The sequence below is a fragment of the Cucurbita maxima genome, unplaced genomic scaffold (assembly GCF_002738345.1).
Source record: "Cucurbita maxima cultivar Rimu unplaced genomic scaffold, Cmax_1.0 Cma_Scf00027, whole genome shotgun sequence".
Classification (NCBI taxonomy): domain Eukaryota; kingdom Viridiplantae; phylum Streptophyta; class Magnoliopsida; order Cucurbitales; family Cucurbitaceae; genus Cucurbita; species Cucurbita maxima.
In genome coordinates, this window is record NW_019272043.1 from 3,084,135 (window position 1) to 3,100,476 (window position 16,342).

At 36.3% G+C, this 16,342-nt stretch overlaps 4 protein-coding genes across 8 annotated transcripts in view; 1 reads left to right on the forward strand and 3 right to left on the reverse strand.

The window, feature by feature from the left end:
• The window catches only part of LOC111499868 (phosphatidylinositol 4-kinase alpha 1-like), a 16,814-nt gene extending 13,344 nt beyond the window's left edge, over positions 1-3,470 (reverse strand). Inside the window, exons 1-7 of one of the 2 annotated variants that reach the window (XM_023151578.1) lie at positions 2,446-3,470; positions 2,005-2,346; positions 1,749-1,910; positions 1,486-1,653; positions 1,218-1,382; positions 1,007-1,134; positions 409-712 (exon numbers count right to left, since the gene is read on the reverse strand). In XM_023151578.1, the coding sequence (XP_023007346.1) occupies positions 409-712; positions 1,007-1,134; positions 1,218-1,382; positions 1,486-1,653; positions 1,749-1,910; positions 2,005-2,346; positions 2,446-3,372 (2,196 nt within the window). In that variant the 5' untranslated portion in view covers positions 3,373-3,470. Of the gene's footprint in view, positions 1-408; positions 716-1,006; positions 1,135-1,217; positions 1,383-1,485; positions 1,654-1,748; positions 1,911-2,004; positions 2,347-2,445 lie in introns of both variants that reach the window. The other variant, XM_023151577.1, reaches the window with a different exon arrangement.
• A 1,070-nt stretch (positions 3,471-4,540) lies between these two features.
• On the reverse strand, positions 4,541-7,278 carry LOC111499818 (mediator of RNA polymerase II transcription subunit 32-like). Of its 3 annotated transcripts, none has more exons than XM_023151506.1 (3): positions 7,139-7,278; positions 6,809-6,939; positions 4,541-5,291 (listed from the first exon to the last, which is right to left on the reverse strand). In XM_023151506.1, exon 3 carries the CDS (start codon positions 5,279-5,281, stop codon positions 4,817-4,819), a length of 465 nt encoding a protein of 154 aa, XP_023007274.1. In that variant the 5' UTR covers positions 5,282-5,291; positions 6,809-6,939; positions 7,139-7,278; the 3' UTR covers positions 4,541-4,816. The 3 variants fall into 3 exon arrangements, with proteins under 3 accessions (XP_023007274.1, XP_023007275.1, XP_023007276.1); XM_023151507.1 differs by having other exon boundaries at positions 7,112-7,253; XM_023151508.1 differs by lacking the exon at positions 6,809-6,939 and having other exon boundaries at positions 7,139-7,257.
• Positions 7,279-8,015: 737 nt separating this feature from the next.
• LOC111499710 (ATP-dependent Clp protease proteolytic subunit 6, chloroplastic) lies at positions 8,016-11,889 on the forward strand. The gene is made up of 9 exons (XM_023151344.1): positions 8,016-8,175; positions 8,264-8,325; positions 8,598-8,664; positions 8,929-9,130; positions 9,237-9,302; positions 9,679-9,819; positions 10,237-10,290; positions 11,070-11,162; positions 11,428-11,889. Exons 1-9 carry the CDS (start codon positions 8,087-8,089, stop codon positions 11,473-11,475), a joined length of 822 nt encoding a protein of 273 aa, XP_023007112.1. The 5' UTR covers positions 8,016-8,086; the 3' UTR covers positions 11,476-11,889.
• Positions 11,890-13,122: 1,233 nt separating this feature from the next.
• Positions 13,123-14,872, reverse strand: LOC111499936 (BURP domain-containing protein BNM2A-like). 2 transcript variants are annotated; one of them, XM_023151666.1, is made up of 4 exons: positions 14,803-14,855; positions 14,535-14,603; positions 14,175-14,252; positions 13,123-14,004 (listed from the first exon to the last, which is right to left on the reverse strand). In XM_023151666.1, the coding sequence occupies exons 3-4, from the start codon at positions 14,235-14,237 to the stop codon at positions 13,219-13,221; spliced, it is 849 nt and encodes a 282-aa protein (XP_023007434.1). In that variant the 5' UTR covers positions 14,238-14,252; positions 14,535-14,603; positions 14,803-14,855; the 3' UTR covers positions 13,123-13,218. The 2 variants fall into 2 exon arrangements, with proteins under 2 accessions (XP_023007434.1, XP_023007433.1); XM_023151665.1 differs by lacking the exon at positions 14,535-14,603 and having other exon boundaries at positions 14,803-14,872.
• Between the last annotated feature and the right edge of the window lie 1,470 nt (positions 14,873-16,342).

Consider the following 16,342-nt stretch of genomic DNA (forward strand, 5'->3'; position numbering starts at 1 on the left):
AAAAAAAAAAAAAAAAAAAAAAAAAAAAAAAAAAAAAAAAAAAGGGATAAAATAAAAATATTTAAAATAATTATCTACTTTTTAATTTTAGTAATAGTAATAATATATATAAAATTTATGTAAAATAATTAAAGATATGATACTATTATTTAATCTAAAATAATATATACCATTATAAATTTTATAAAATTATTATTAACTCTATTCAATATTCACTTCTAAAGTTGATTTATTAAATTTCTCAATTTCTACCATGCAATTCGACTACAAATCTAACACAAAATATTTATAAATACAGTAAACTCGATAACACATACGTGGGATAATCATGGTGATTAATGTATTTAGATTATATAAAGAAAATATATAAATTGAGATGAACAGAAGAGGATTTAGTGATAAACTTACGAGTGGAGGAGTCCCTTGAGAAATAAGCTGAACAGCAGCTGACCACTGCTTATCCCACATATATGGTCCGCTAACTGCTTGAATGGCAGTGGTACCAACACTTCCCGCAGTGCTCACTGTGGTGGATATTGCTTTTGAGGGAAGAGCAGAATTTTGGATTGGAGGTGCTAACCCAAAAAGAGCAACATAAAACCACAAGTTTCGAAATAGCTTTAAAAGGGATGGCTCAACATCGCCGGTTGGACTAAAATCTGAACAGATTTCAGCTACAGCAGGAAGCAAAGGGCCGAGAAAGTCTGCCCCACTTCTGTGCCGAAGGGGAGTAGTCAGCTAAATGAAATGGTGGGGAAGAAAGAGTAGCTCACCGTTTCAATACGTCCCCAGAGAAACCGGCTGGGGTGGACTTAAAATGCTCTAGATTTTCTCTCTTTTGTGTTTCACTTATGAACACTCGATTATAAATTGTTAAGAGTCTGTTTAGAGTATGAAGTAATTGGTCTAATCTTGAATTTGCAAAGAAACTAACTACACAATCAACCAAATTTATAATTTATTTTGATAAAAACACAAAGATGGTAATGTTTATAATGTAGTGTACCTGGAATTTCTGGAATCAGCAGCGAGTCCTACATCTGAACAGAGAGAGAGTAAACGGTAGCGGTAATCTGAACGCAATTTAGGATTGGCAAGTCCACTAGCAATAAGAAAAAATCCTGCGGGAAGAGTCTGGAATGTCGTTGAACAAGTGAGCATTCAATTGACAGAGAGGAGTAAGGATTTCTGGTTAAGTAAGATTCAAAGATAAGCACCTCTAAACGTTCAGTAGTTGCCTCTGGAGTACCTCCACCGTCCTCAGGAGGAGGAGATGCAGCATTTGAAAGTTTACTCAAGTAACTTCTTGTCATCAGGACAACTGTTTCTCTATAAGACTTTTCAAAGCCTAAACTCGCCATGCGAGACACAGCATCCAGAAACTGCATTTCAGCATGTTCTTTTTAGTAAAAAAACAAAATAAAATGGCGAAGAAACGTACCAAATCTTGTTAAATATGTTCTTGAAAGATAAAGGGTTTCATACTTGGAGTCGTAATACACAGGGAGTTGAAGCATCACCCTCTTCTAAGCTTTCAATAAAAAGTGGTAAAATCATATCCACAATTTCAGGCTTCTTCACTGCAACATTCAAATTAGCTAACAAACGTATGCCATTAAGCTGCAGAGGAGGAACCTCTCTCTCTTTGTTTACCTGAAAGAGAAATTTCAAGTTCAGACTCTATTCATTAGAGACATTCTTCAGTTATTCTAAATGGGGTTCTAGAGTAAATTCTAAATAACGAAAACCTGTTCTTCATAATCATTCCTTCCACGAATGCTTGCTGTCAATCCCATGATGAATGTGTCAACGGGAGCTCGCTCCTTGGTCCAACATGATTCAACTATCTCACACATTGTTTTGGAGACAGTCTCAAACATTGTATTCTGGCTGTTTTCGGTGGGATCAGTCTAGAAAAGTAACACCAAAGAGTAGAAAGCAAATGAACAAAGCAATCTATTGCATATTTTTCTGCTGTTCTAAAACCATTTTCAGTGATTATACCTGGGCACACACTGTTAACACGAGAGGTTTAAGCCGGATAAGCAAGACACGCAATGGCTGACCTTTCCAAGCCACAGCAATTTGGCCAAGCACTGCAAGTAAACAGCTGAAAAGCTCTTCACAAACTCTCAATTTTCGCCAAATCGAGAGAATGCATGCTTCAGCAGCATCCATCAATAAAGCAAAAGTCTCGAAGACCAACTTCTTAGCCACTTTTCCTTCATTATCAAGGGAACCAAGGCTCTTGAGTTTCAATTTAGCTGCAGCTTGATACACCAAGAGTTTGGCGTTGATTCTGGCTTTTAAAACAGACCCTTGTTCGTTCCAATCTCGCTTCCTAATCTGTGAATTTACAATAGGGAAACAAACATTACGCCTTGAATTTTTCAGAGTTCTTTTCCTGATGATGAATAACCATTGTTGATATCATTAACAGCTTACCTTTACAAAAATTAAAAGGGACTGGAGCTGCTTCTTCGCAATCGATCTCGCCTGATCCCAAAGCGAAGAATCAATACGGGCTTTATCCAAAATGTGTGCTAACAACTCGAATGCAATTGCTTGCTTCTCTACACATTCCAAAGACTCTTCCTCGAAGATTGCAACCTGTTGCTTAAGCAAGACTTCTCCTCCTCCACCGCCGTCATTGAACCCGAACATTGAACCCAATTGATCGGCACTACTCTTCCACAGAACCCCACTGCCATAGGAAGTCGCTGAACTCTTCCACGACGAAATGTTATCCTCGCCACCATTTCCAGGACTTGATCCTTCAATGGAATGAAATGCGGAAGAATCAGAGTTCCCCTGCATATGTTCCCTCGGTGCACAAGAACCCGTCAACAAAAACCGTTCAATCACCATATCGACTATTTTATTAGCATCAGAAGGTAAAACAGGTAAGAAATGTTTCGACAACACCATCAAAAATGACCTAGAAATACTCGAATCCCCGGAACTCGAACTGATAGCAGACGCAACAACCTCACCAGTATACACAGCGACCTCAGCAGAAAAATCCGGCGTTATTTCGGCTGCTCTAGACACATACCTCAAAAACTCGGTGTAAAACAAAGTGATGGAATCATTTCCGTAAGTCTGCGGCCAGAAGGACGGATGAAAAGACGAAGATATAGACCGAATAAACTCTAGAACGACGGCCTTGGGACGGATCTCGAAACAATCCGCACATTTGGAGAGAAATCGAGCGATGGCAAGTATGGCATTGAGCTGGGAGCGAGAAACCCGAGGAGATTCGGCGAGAAGGGCGTCCGGCGGAGGGCAACGACTGCAAATCCATGAAAGCTTCTCGTAGAAAGCAGTGGGGTTTTCAGCAATCAAATCGCAGAGCTCGAACAATGCTTCCATGGGGGAAGAAATCACGAATCAAATGGAAGTGGTCGGTAGCATCATATTATTGGTTAAGAAACGGGGTTGAATCTTGTTCTTGATTGGATTGTGTTCGTTGAGAGTTACGTTGCGGAGAAGAGAGTGAGTTTCGCGCCCTTGTGGTTCCACTCTTTCGCACGTTATTTTCTAATTTCTGTCAACCGTTACCGAGTCAGCGGGACCGTTAGGCCTCATGTTTTTGTGAAAATTCCTTTTTTTTTTTTTCTTTTTCTTTTTCTTTTTTTCTTTTTTCAAATAATTTGATCCATCCATCTCCTAAATTCATAACATTATTGCAAAAAAAAATTAAATTTTTATAAGATTATTATCTAGTAAAGATAAAAATTTGAGTCTAGCTAGAGAAATTAAGACCCAAATAGCTATCTGATCAAGAAAACCCAGCATAGTTAGAGGAGCGTATGGAGCAACATCGACTTAAATGATGTAGTGAACATATTGGTGAGTTCAAGTAGTCGAAAATTTTGTTCCCTCTAAATATGGCATATGGAAGCACACCAAACTAGCCTCTACACACGATGTCATCGATGCTTCCCGTACTCGTGCTGACTCAGTGGACCTAGAAGAAATTTAATGGTTAGAGGTTTCCAAAACTAGAACACTACCACTAACGGTTCAACTAAAAGGGACAATCAAAGAATAGATGATTTTTGAGATTTCGCAAAAATCAAACAAAATATGCAATAAATAAATAAAAAATTGATGCATTTCAACCATGAAGATAGATCAGTTACGAACAACTTAACTTTTTTAAATATGGTAAAGTAAAAAAAAAAAAAAATAATGTATTAAATATTAATACTTGAATTAAACCTATGGTAGAATATTTTAATTTTTAGATTGGTTTCCATGTATTCATTTCATAGTTAAATGAATTTAAAATTTAAAGACTACTTAATGCAATAATATATAATATTTATATTAGGTAATTCTGATTACAAAACAAAATTATAATAAAGTATTGAAGAATCATCAAATTGTTAAATGAAAACACGAATAAATGATTCTTCTTTAAGTAGTTTCGAATGTATATGCCCTAACTATTTGAGCATAGCTCACGCTACCAATTACCGAACATTTTTCGAACGATCATATGGAAACTTGAATAATCAGATTCTCATAAATAGGGTTAGGAGAACGAAAAGCTGCTTTACCGACAAATTCGTTCAAACTAACGAGATATCAAATCGAGGCTTGAGAAAACTTTCATCATTGAATATATTTTCAATGTCTAGGGCAGCAATGATGAATGTAATCTCTAAGCTCTCAGCTGTCTTACAAAAGATCGTGGGAGAAGGTAATAAAGAACATGAAAAACACAAAATACTTGTTATGTTATAGCCTACGAGTGGTATGACAATCTCAGACTCGGGTCCATATCAAGCTGTTTTTATAAGATAGGTACCTATTGGGTTGTATCCTCGCTAAATCGAGCATCAAAAGGAGCGGAAGAGTGGGAGTGGGCTGAAGCAGAAGCAGAAGCAGAAGCAGGAGCTCCGGAGCCATGCTGCAACTCAATCACAAGCCATCTCACAGCTTTGCTCATCTGTTCGAGCCGAATGGCACTGATTGAAGGAAGGCCAGTCGTCGTGGCGGCGGCGACCGCCTGCCCAGACTTGCTGGACAGGGAACCAGTCGCCTCATCAATCAGGCACTCTGATCCTATCCTTTGCTTCACAGACTCCACAAACTCCTCTGCTTGATCACAAGCAACCATGAATAGCTCCCATTTCTGTTTAAAATTCTCAAGAGCAGCATCTGTTGCTGCTGTCTTCTGGGCCCCAGAGGTTTCATTTGCTTCAAGGACGCTAGCTGCTCCAGCAACAAACTCCTGATATGCGTTATTTAAAGAGTCCACTAGGCTGTCCATATCAGAATACCTATACATATGATGTATGATAGCCAAAAAGTAAGTGTTTCGAGTCCAAAATGCACAAGAATGCAAGCTAGATTTTGAACAAAATGCACAAGAAAGCAAGCTAGATTTTGAACTTTTAGTTAATAACTGTCTACTCAGCTTTGGATTCAGAATGCCTACACATTTGATAGCCAAAAAGTAAGCATTTCGAGTCCAAAATGCACAAGAATGCAAGCTAGATTTTGAACTTTTAGTTAAGCTAGCATATTCATAGTTGCATGATAGTGTCCACTCAGCTTTTAATTCAAAATACCTATCCATATGATAGCCAAAAAGTAAGCATTTCGAGTCCAAAATGCACAAGAATGCAAGCTAGATTACGAACTTTTAGTTAAGCTAGCATATTCACAGTTGTATGATATTGTCGACTCAGCTTTTGATTCGGAATACCTATACAAATGATAGCCAAAAAGTAAGAATTTCGAGTAAAAAAATGCACAAGAATGCAAGCTAGATTTTGAACTTTCAGTTAAGCTAGCGTATTCATAGTTGTATGATAGTGTCCACTCACCATTTTGATTCAAAATACCTATACATATGATAGCCAAAAAGGAAGCATTTCGAGTCCAAAATGCACAAAAACATAAGCTAGATTTCTAACTTTCAATTAAGCTAGCATAATTCCCAATAGTATGATATTATCCACACTCAGCTTTTGATTCAGAATACCTATAGCCAAAAAGTAAACATTTCGAGTCCAAAATGCACAAAAATGCAAGCTAGATTTCGAACTTTCAATTAAGCTAGCATATTTCCGATTGTACGATATTGTCTACTCAGCTTTTGATCCACTCAAAAAGTCTCTTACCAATGAAGATAATTGAATTTACTAATACACTACAAATCTTCCTTTTTACTAGCCAATTTGAGACAATTTGAACTCCTAAAAACAAAAACTAAAGTAGGCATCATTTTATCCATTTTTAGGAATAAACGATATCTGTAGTAGACAAGTGCTTGAAGTCATTTGTAATAAACTTGGGGGTAGATTTGAAACAAATTCAAATATTTTGTTAAATGGTTTATGAAAAATGAACACTGAGGACGAAAACTGGTAAATTAAGATGGTATTTCCAAAAGGAAACAAAAAATCGTCAATTGTGACGACGAATGCAACAAGGACTACTTCCCAGAAAACTATTGTCCATGCAACGAACTACGACAAGACAAACAAAACACAGTATACAGTTCGCGAAGAATTTAACAAAAAATGCCGTTAATTCTGTCAAACAGTTCAAGAAACTTAATTACCAAACAGCTACAGGGGAAAGCTTACTGAACCAGTGATTTCTAAGCTTAGCTGATTTCTAGTAGCAAAACATACAGAGATTCAAGGACAAAAATGGAAAATGAGTTAAACAACGCAGAACACCAACAATTTGTTCATAAGATGAAACCCTTGAACACCCAGAAAGAAAACAGAACGATTAACTATAAAACAGCAGTGACACAAAATCTTATGTTAATGAGGGGAGAGACCTGTTCAGGCTACAGAATTGTACAGTATACAGTTCTGATTGGCATCTTTGCAAAGAGGATCATTCGGGCCATCGCACCGTCTTTTTTTAGATCGGGGGTGGCAAATTGGCTGAATGGAGAAACTGATGATGCTGAAGCGAAGGAAGAGGATAAAATTAAGCAAGAACAAGAGAAGAACAAGACCAGAATCAACGAAAAAGAGAATAATCCACGAATATCGAATTTGAAAAGCGTCTAGGGCTCCTCCTCCCTTATTGGGTCTGTTCGAAGTTAAGGAGAAAGATAAAGAAATGATAGTAACACCGAAAGAGAAAAGGGGGCGAGGCAAACCGCAAATCTTCTGCTCCGATCAACTGCAAATCTTCAATCGATCTGCCGGCCACCTGCTCGATACGAAGGCGAACTTGAAGATTGAAGAGAGGGCTTAACGATCCATTTATTTGTTCTTAAATTTTAAAATTTTGAATTTAATAAATTTATAAACCATCAATTTTGTGACCCATTTGAATTTGTTCCAAATATATATTGACTATGAACTCAAAAATCAAAAAGATTACTTCCAAATTCGGCTCTATGCACTTGGTCAGAAGTCTAACCATGACTTCAAACACCAAATGAGGTTGAAAATCCAACCCGAGTAACACGAGTTAACCACGAAGGAACCCAAACCACCCATTTAAAGAAAAAAGAGAAATTGGGTCAAAGTTCGAGTTCTTTGGCCGACCTCATATGAGACCTGCTCCCAACATCTGTGTTCTGGGTTAAAGCTCGAGTTCCTTGGTCAACTTCATATGAGACGTGTTTCCAACATCTCGTGATCCATGTGATTTTAGTCACACTTCATTGTGTTCTCTTATCCTAATCCTATAACGAATCAACTTGAATTACTATTTTTTTCATCCGGTCCAACTCGACCAATAAAACAAAAAAATGGAGTTACCATCTAACTCAATCCTATTTTAACATTAAAAATAAAATAAAATTGAATATTTAAATGAGTAACCAATATAAATTTTTTATATTTAAAATTTATGAAATTTTAATTATTAATTTAACATTTAATTTTTTAAATAATAATAAAAAAAAAAAGCCTAAGCTATTTGATTTTTTTTTTGTCGTCATGGGCCGAGGAGATCTGGGCCGGGCCGTTGGGCCGAGTGCAAATCTGTAAAATAGTCCAAACGAGAGGATAATTTCGGAGCCTCATCGATATTGTTTGTAATTTCATAGTCAGTGAAGCTCGAGAACGCAGCAACATTCCCACAAGCTTTGCTCGCCATGGCAGTAGCTTCAGCTTTTACTGCATCTCTCTGTTTCTCTGTCTCTTCGCACAATAGAGCATCATCCGTTCCTCAGCTTTCTCGCCGGTTATACATTTTCTATTCCTGTTTCATTTGCCTAATCCCCTCTGCAACTCTTAAGTTTTTTCCTCTCTTTTCTGGTTCCTTTGTGTAGAAATTCACGCAGGTCGATAGTTTCTGCCATCCCGAGACCGTATGGAGACTCTTCAACAATTGGTAATCGGTTTTCTGCGATTGATGTTTCTGAATCTTTGTATGTGCGGATATGAATGCCCTAATTTTGTAGCGGAGGAATTCATTTTTGCAGGAACTAAGTTGTTCCTACTTTCTCATATCCATTTCACCATGTTTACAACTCGATATCAATTCTCTGATAATTTTTGTTTTTTTCTTTTCTGTATTTATTGATGTACATGATCGAAATTGCACTTATGTGGATGCATTGAATTATGAATATGACTATGTGGACTTCTCTCTCCCTTTTGAAGGATTATCGAGCAAAACAGTTGGGACACCTTTAAACCTTGACGAAGATTTTCTTCACACCAGTACAAGGTTTGCATTGTTCCCCATTTCTTGTTTCTAGCATTTACCGAATGTTTATTTATTGGCATAACCATTTTTTGAAAGGTAATATAATTTGGATTGCATATCTCAAATTGGGATGAATGTAAATTTTTTCTATGCAACACTATCTTTTGTTTAGCATTCCTTTATATTTTACCTTTCTTTTCCCTTAACAAGATATTATGCCTTCGAATTTTATTCCTTTAACCTGCTGAAAGAATTAATCTGATGGGCATTTTCACTTTTGTGCAGTTATGGACCTATAATGGCCAAGAAAGGCAATCCACCAATTATGCCTGCAGTGATGACACCAGGAGGGCCTTTGAATCTCTCTTCTGTGTTATTTAGGAATCGTATCATATTTATTGGTCAACCCATCAACTCTGCCGTTGCACAGCGAGTTATATCACAGCTCGTGACACTAGCAACCATTGATGAGGAGTCGGATATCCTGGTGGGCAAAAACATAAATAAGCCCCCCTTTTTCCCCCTATCTGTTAATCTAGATTTTGATTCTTTGTTTTAAATTTTTCTGTAAGCCTAGTTGTTGACCTTATTAGGTATATCTGAATTGCCCTGGTGGAAGTACGTACTCAATATTAGCAATTTATGATTGCATGTCTTGGGTAAGATTGCAAAACTCTCTCTCCATCTCTCTTACCTTTTTTGTTTAGTTCTTTTAAACCTTATTATTATTTTTTATGTTACTTCTGCATCCACATTTTCAGTTATTTATTTTGATATTGAGGGTCTTTCTGATGCTTCAATGTTCACAAAATCAACGAGCTGTTATGGGGTAGCAATATCTCCTATGCTTCATGCTTTAGTCTTGCATTAGATCATAGTAACTATCATTAGCTATATAAAACATATAATGCATTGTTCTGATTTGGTTTTCTGTTTAGAGCAACCAGCCATCACCTCGTATTAATCTATCTATATTTTGAATATGAAAGGAAGAGGATACTTTTCTCATAAGAGATAATTGACTCATGCTATCAGATAAAGCCTAAGGTTGGCACAGTGTGCTTCGGAGTTGCTGCAAGCCAAGGGGCTCTTCTCCTTGCAGGTGGAGAAAAGGGAATGCGCTATGCTATGCCAAATTCTCGAATTATGATACATCAGCCACAAAGTGGATGTGGGGTATGGCTAAAATTTTATTACAATCTGAGCTTACATTAAAAAGAACATGAGCATGAGAGGAAAAGTGACGGAGAAAAATACATGTTATCCTTTATATTATATTGCAGTCCCTCAATATCAAAATAATCTGTTGTGAGTCTTGATTTGAGCTGTTCCTATGTGTCTGTGCTTTTTCCCTAATGACCAATACTTTTATGGCTGCTTGAACTATTGTGTCATTATAATATTCCCCATTCCAAGTGATTTACTGCCTTGAAGTTTAAGCAAATATTATGCTTTTTGTCTAGTTTTGAAGTGGTCCAATATATATTTGTCTAATATTTCTTCCTCCTACTTCTGGCATCGTGACAAGTGAGAACCAGAAAGAATGAAGTAACCAACGTTCAGTAATAATGAGATGTTTTTGGATGAGTGCAGGGTCATGTGGAAGATGTTAGACGCCAAGTCAATGAAGCAGTTCAATCACGCCATGTTAGTATCTCTTTCTTACTTGGGAAATAAACACTGACCATTGGATTTGACATTGCCTTGGATAATGCTTGCCGAGCCTTTGGTTCATTATGTTCTTGCCCGTTGCAACAAGAATCTAAAACTAAAAATTATTATAACTTAGAACTAATGAGAAATCGTTTTACCATATATGGAGCTTTTAACTGATGCTAAACCGAACACTACTGTGCAAGTAGGTGGTGAGCCAGTAGATTCACCATAGGTGTAATTGCTGAGTCATAATATTTACAAAATTATCTGGTCTGCCGTTTGAGAAGGATGTGACAATTGCAAATGTAGCTATCTTCATCATCTTTAGGAGGTAGAAATTGAAACTATGTAGACGAAAATATAATTCATGAAATTTGAAGGGATTATTTTATTTATATTTAAGCATATTAGAAAGGTCGAGTCCTCTCCAACAAAAGTTGATTGAGTTGCAGTCTTTGGCCAACCCAAAAATGGAGCTTAGGAAAATGAGTTCAAAATTTTAGTGTGGTCGCCTACTTAAGATATATTGATTTTACCCGTTGCTTTAAAACCAAATATCGTAGGTTTTGATGGTTGTCTCATGACATTCATAGATGTCAAGAAATGGAACAGTGCGAAACTTTTATAACTAAAAGCTACTGCATTGCTGTGTTTGTGAGCTTCCTTTCACTGTGATCTTTGCACTTTGCAGTCAGATTTGGTGCAGTATTTGGTTTCATTATTCATTAATCATTTGATCATTTCATTGTTCCCTGGATTTATTGTTACAGAAAGTTGACATGATGTATGCTGCATTTACTGGCCAACCATTAGAGAAAGTACAACAATACACGGAGAGGGATCGGTTTTTGTCTGTTTCTGAGGTAACAATGTGCAGTGTTTAGTGAATGGATTGAAGTTAATTTTTTTTTTTTTTTTTTTTCCATCTGTCTCAAAAATGAGAAAGGATAATAATGATGTAGGGAGTAAGTTAATTAAAAATAACTTTTTTCGGGATCATACTGTATGATAAAATCTCTTCCTCGACATTGGAATATCCGATACATGACTCGAACTCCTGTGAACTACTGCAACAAAGATAAGAAACAGAATACTGAAACTTCAAAAAAAATTTGCCTTCTCTTGTAGGCTTTGGAGTTTGGGCTTATCGACGGTGTGCTCGAAACAGAATACTGAGTTTGGATTTGGCGAACTCTGATCATTCATCAGCTATATGTGCACTATACAGTGCTTTGATTATGCAGAACTTAACTTCTGAATGGGGCTCATCCATGCTTTGATACAGAACAATCAAATTTTCAGGCACGTGCATCTTTTCACTGGTAAACTCTCAAATCCTCCGAATCAATGCACATGAGCTGTTGTTTGAGAACACAATGATTTATTTGCAGCCAAGTCGATATTTAATGCCATTCTTGTCAAAATTCCTGTTCTTCAAATTGTCTTCTTGGACTGTCACCTTGGCTAGGGCCTGAACATGATTAGAGTATACTGAAATCATGTTTGAAAGCTACGGTCAGATTTAAGATTGTCTTTTTAAATAAGACTACTTTGAACTGCATAATACCTTACTATCTACACTGTTTCTGTCTATTAAATATATTGTCATAAATAACTATTCGATTTTTTATTTTTGGTCTCTGAAAATTAAGCTTGTAAAGACTATTTCTACCTTAAAAAATTGACAAAAAAAAACCATATCTTCGGTATATATATAATCGAGAATATTACAAGGTTTTAAGTCCCACATTATGAACTGCAATTTTTTTTTTTTTTTTTTTTTTTTAAACTTCAATGAAAAAACTCACTATTAAAAAGCATACAATCAGTACAAAGATCCATTATGTTGAATGTTGATCGCCTACAAATAGATTCACTTCAAAATATTTGTGATCATATTTGGTAAACTCCTTGTATGAACACTCGTAAGCACTAACAAGTCTATGGAGTGGGTGGGAATCATAGCTCCCTTTGCAATGAAATTTGGCTCACCATTTAGAGACTTCTAGGGTTTGTAGCTGAGGTCAATGTAAGAAAGTGAACATGATCTCTTTATTAGGAGATAATGCGATCCCTTTATTAGGAGATATGTTGGATAATTTCATGAGAAATTTGTCCGATTTTAGGGAATATGTATTGATTAGGTCCAAATGCTTGCCTGTGCTGAAACTGTACAAAGAAAACAATAAGTTATGACCCTCACTTACAACGTCTCACCCATTCAATCATGTGGACTGAGACAGCCAAGTACCATAATACAATTGAGGAGGATGGTGCATCACCTAACATACTAAGAAGAGTGCATGAAAATCAAGCTTGAAAATATTGAAAATAACTTTCGTTCTTGGAAGCACTTCAAAACAAATCGATAACATGATCATGTTGTACAAGAATGTCGGATTCATGTTGAAATCACGGTGCAAGAGAATGTTAGGTTAATGCTGAAATTGTTTTATTAGGAACTTCAAATGATTATTAAGAGGGTTTGAAATTTGGAGTTATTTTTTTAATCTTGTTTTTACTCTAAACATTTTTATGCTCGGAAGTAAGTTACTTATTTCAATTTCTCATATTTTAGGTTTCTATGGGGTAAAGATTAAAAGCCTACCATCCTCTTCCCAATCTACGTGTAATCTTACAATCACACTGAATCTATTTTCGGACATTTACCTTTATGTCACCCCATTTAATCACAATCAAACTACTTTGGAAGACCATCACTCACTATTCAAACGATCGATTCATTATCAATATAAAACATGAATGGTAAAAGAATAGACGTATAGCAGCCTATCCATGTTCATAATACCTAAGAGATGTAAATATCGTGAATACACCAGCACACCAAAACAATTCATAGAGCAATCTTCACGTACAACACAATAGCACTTACAAACAGCCAGTAAACTATCTATAGGTTTAGGCAGCTAACCAAACCAGACTATCAGTAGAAACAAAATGGCAGACATGAGAAGCTCCTGGTTTTGTTTTCAGAACCTTAAAAGAGGCATGATCTTTGTCCCACTGAGAGGTATCCATATGGCAAATGGCACTAGCTTTAACTCTATCTCCATTTTCATCCCCCAGTAAAATCTCAAACAACCTGTTCTTACTCTCCTGACAATGGCAGTAAAAAACAGCATAAGGGTAAGGCATGCTATGACAAGCCACCATTTTAGGAGCCAAAGTTTCTCTGGGTTCCTCCAAGATCGTATAGTTTTGAAGGAGAATAGTAGAGTTGGAGAGACGAGTGGTTGTCAAAACTTTCAAATGGGTATCACCTCCCAACATTTGTGTAGCAAAATCAAGCAATGATTCTAAAGAATTGGCACAGAATTTGGTCTCTCCTTTGATGGATTCAAGCTCACACTGTTTAAGAGTATACTCAACAGCTTTGGCTTGGGGAGAGCCCTTTGGAAAAGAGAAGAGATTTAGAAGATATTCAAGTTGTGATGTAGAGAAAGGAATGGAATCAGTTTCTTCTTTAGGTAATAATTTTGGGGTTTCAGAAGGCTTTGAGTAAGGGAAGTAAATAGGCAACTTTTTTCCAACTGTGATATCACTTAAGGAGAAGAAAACATATAATAAAGGATCCAAATTCTCCAAATGAGTATCTATTTGATCATTAATCTTCAGATTCACAAACTGTTCATTGTCTTGTTCATACCCATCTTTTAATTTCCTAGCAGCACCTTGTTCTGCAACCTGCAATAGAATTGAAAAGTAAAGAACAAGTCCTAAAGCTGTCAAAGTTCAATCTGTTCTTGTTTTAAGTTCTTGATTTGTTAAGAAAATCAAATAAAACGTTTCAAAGAACACAAACAAACAGAACCATTTCCAAATTGTAGTAAGGATTGAAAATCTACAAGACTTACCATTATAAAGAGTAAACCAATAAGGATACAAGAACAATAAGCAACTTGAAGATGCAAAGCCATATCTATGGTGATGATCTGAAAGCAAGGAGAGTTGGGATAGAACTATGGTGAGAATATCATCAAGAATCACACGATTAAAATGCGAAGTTCTATGGATTATGCATTATGATTAAATTTCTCCATGGTTGACTTTAGATATCCATTCGGATCAAAATGGCATCCCCCAAATTCATCATAATCACGTAAACATAATATGTCCCCCCTTTTGATTCATCACTAGATTGCCGGCCACTATTTCAAAAGTGATATCCATTATCAAAAAGAATTCAAAGAATAAGGGGGAAAAAAGCAGATTACCAGCCACAAACAAAGACAGAGTCCACCAGTTTGACGATTTGGAACCAACCCATATAAAAATTCCTCAATCTAAGTCAAACAACACAGCTTAATGTGTGTCAGAAGCTGCACTAAGGCCATTGAAATTGGCCTTGGTTCATCGCAATGCATGGAAAAGTAAAGGTAGTTTATTCATGATTCCCAAACCCACTTTCGATCTTGCTTTGTTTGTACGTTGAATTTGTTGTAAAATAAAGAGAATGGTTCAGATATGAACAATGTTGTGTACCTTTTTTACTCCATTGGAAGGAGCAAGAACAGACCCATTTTCCTCTGTCGGCTCTGTTAGCCCTAAATTCTATGCGGTGGAATTGGGAATAATCTTTATATATTTTAAAAGGATGAAGATAACTATTTCAAATAGTTTATCTAGAACGGATTTCACGGTTGAAATTTATATCGAAACTTAACTTTCGAGGTTCTGGCTCTATCCGACCCTCTTCGAGCTTACCCTTAACACATGTGTCGCCTTATTATCTCTAACCATATTCACACTTTTCTTGATGTGTTGGATGATGCATCGTCTGTCGTACCCTTGCATTTCAATACAAGTATATATCATATACATATAAGTAACACAAAGAAGCATGTTCCCTTATACAGACATGAATGAATTGAATCTTGTAAAATGATAGTGTGAGATTCCATATCGTTTGGAGAGGGGATGAATGCCAATCGAGGATGCTGGACCCAAAATGGGGTAGATTGTGAGATCCCAGATGCTGGACCCAAAATGGGGTAGATTGTGAGATCCCAGATGCAGTCGAAAAGGGGAACGAAACATTCTTTATAAGGGTGTGGAAACCTCTTCCTAATAGATGCGTTTTAAAAACTTTTAGGGAAAACCCGAGAGTAAAAGCTAAAGAGGACAATATCGACTAGCAGTGGGCATCGTAAACATTTGTTGACGTGTAATTAATTAGTTTAATGGAGGACTTAGGTAACTAAGCATTTTCATTAACCATTTTAATAATACATAGCTTTTTACAACTCATTTTCATTAACCATTGCTGGCGGGCTTGCAACCTCCACCCTCCCTTTGGTCTAAAATTTTGACTTTGACTAAATTTATTATATATGTACATATACACACACGATGCTCCGACTTTTTTTTAGTAGGTAAGATCCGATATCGATTAGAGAAGGGAATGAAACATTTTTCGGTGTGGAAACCTCTCCCTAGTAGACGTGTTTTAAAACTGTGAGACTGACGACGATATATAATGGAGACAATATCTGCTAGCGGTTGACTTGGGTTGTTACAAATGATATCAAAGCCAGACACCAAGTGGTGTGCCTGCGAGAACATTAACAACCCACATTGGTTTGATAGAAGAACGAAACAAAGCAGAGAATTGATGCTATAATATCTTTAATTGGGTTTACGCTTTATTAGACACGTATAATGTAACAAACTCAAGCCCACCAGTAACAAATATTATCCGCTTTGGTTTGTTATGTGTCGTTGTCAGTCTCAGGGTTTAAAACGCGTAAACTAGGGAGAGGTTTCCACACTATTATAAAGAATGTTTCGTTCCCCTCTCCAACTAATATAGGATCTCAAAGAGTCTATAGCTTACGAATAAGATTAAGCATATTATTTTAATAACACTGAAAATACGACTGACTTTGTAACGGTTACAAATGATTCAATCTTTTTATCAATCCATTAATAAAAAATATTAATATTTTACGAGATAATTGCATACAACTCGATCTTGACCTGCTCGTCCTTAATTCTTTTTTTTTTTTTTTTTTTTTTTTTTTAA

What these genes read in the sequence shown, in the direction of transcription:
- LOC111499818 (XM_023151506.1), bottom strand. Translation starts at nt 5,281, where the DNA reads ATGGACAGCCTAGTGGACTCTTTAAATAACGCATATCAGGAGTTTGTT.
- LOC111499710 (XM_023151344.1), top strand. Translation starts at nt 8,087, where the DNA reads ATGGCAGTAGCTTCAGCTTTTACTGCATCTCTCTGTTTCTCTGTCTCT. An exon ending in TGGAGACTCTTCAACAATTG is followed by an intron (nt 8,326 to 8,597) that starts GTAATCGGTTTT and finishes TCCCTTTTGAAG; the next exon opens with GATTATCGAGCAAAACAGTT. An exon ending in GGTTTTTGTCTGTTTCTGAG is followed by an intron (nt 11,163 to 11,427) that starts GTAACAATGTGC and finishes CTTCTCTTGTAG; the next exon opens with GCTTTGGAGTTTGGGCTTAT.
- LOC111499936 (XM_023151665.1), bottom strand. Translation starts at nt 14,237, where the DNA reads ATGGCTTTGCATCTTCAAGTTGCTTATTGTTCTTGTATCCTTATTGGT. An exon ending in TTGGTTTACTCTTTATAATG is followed by an intron (nt 14,005 to 14,174) that starts GTAAGTCTTGTA and finishes ATTCTATTGCAG; the next exon opens with GTTGCAGAACAAGGTGCTGC.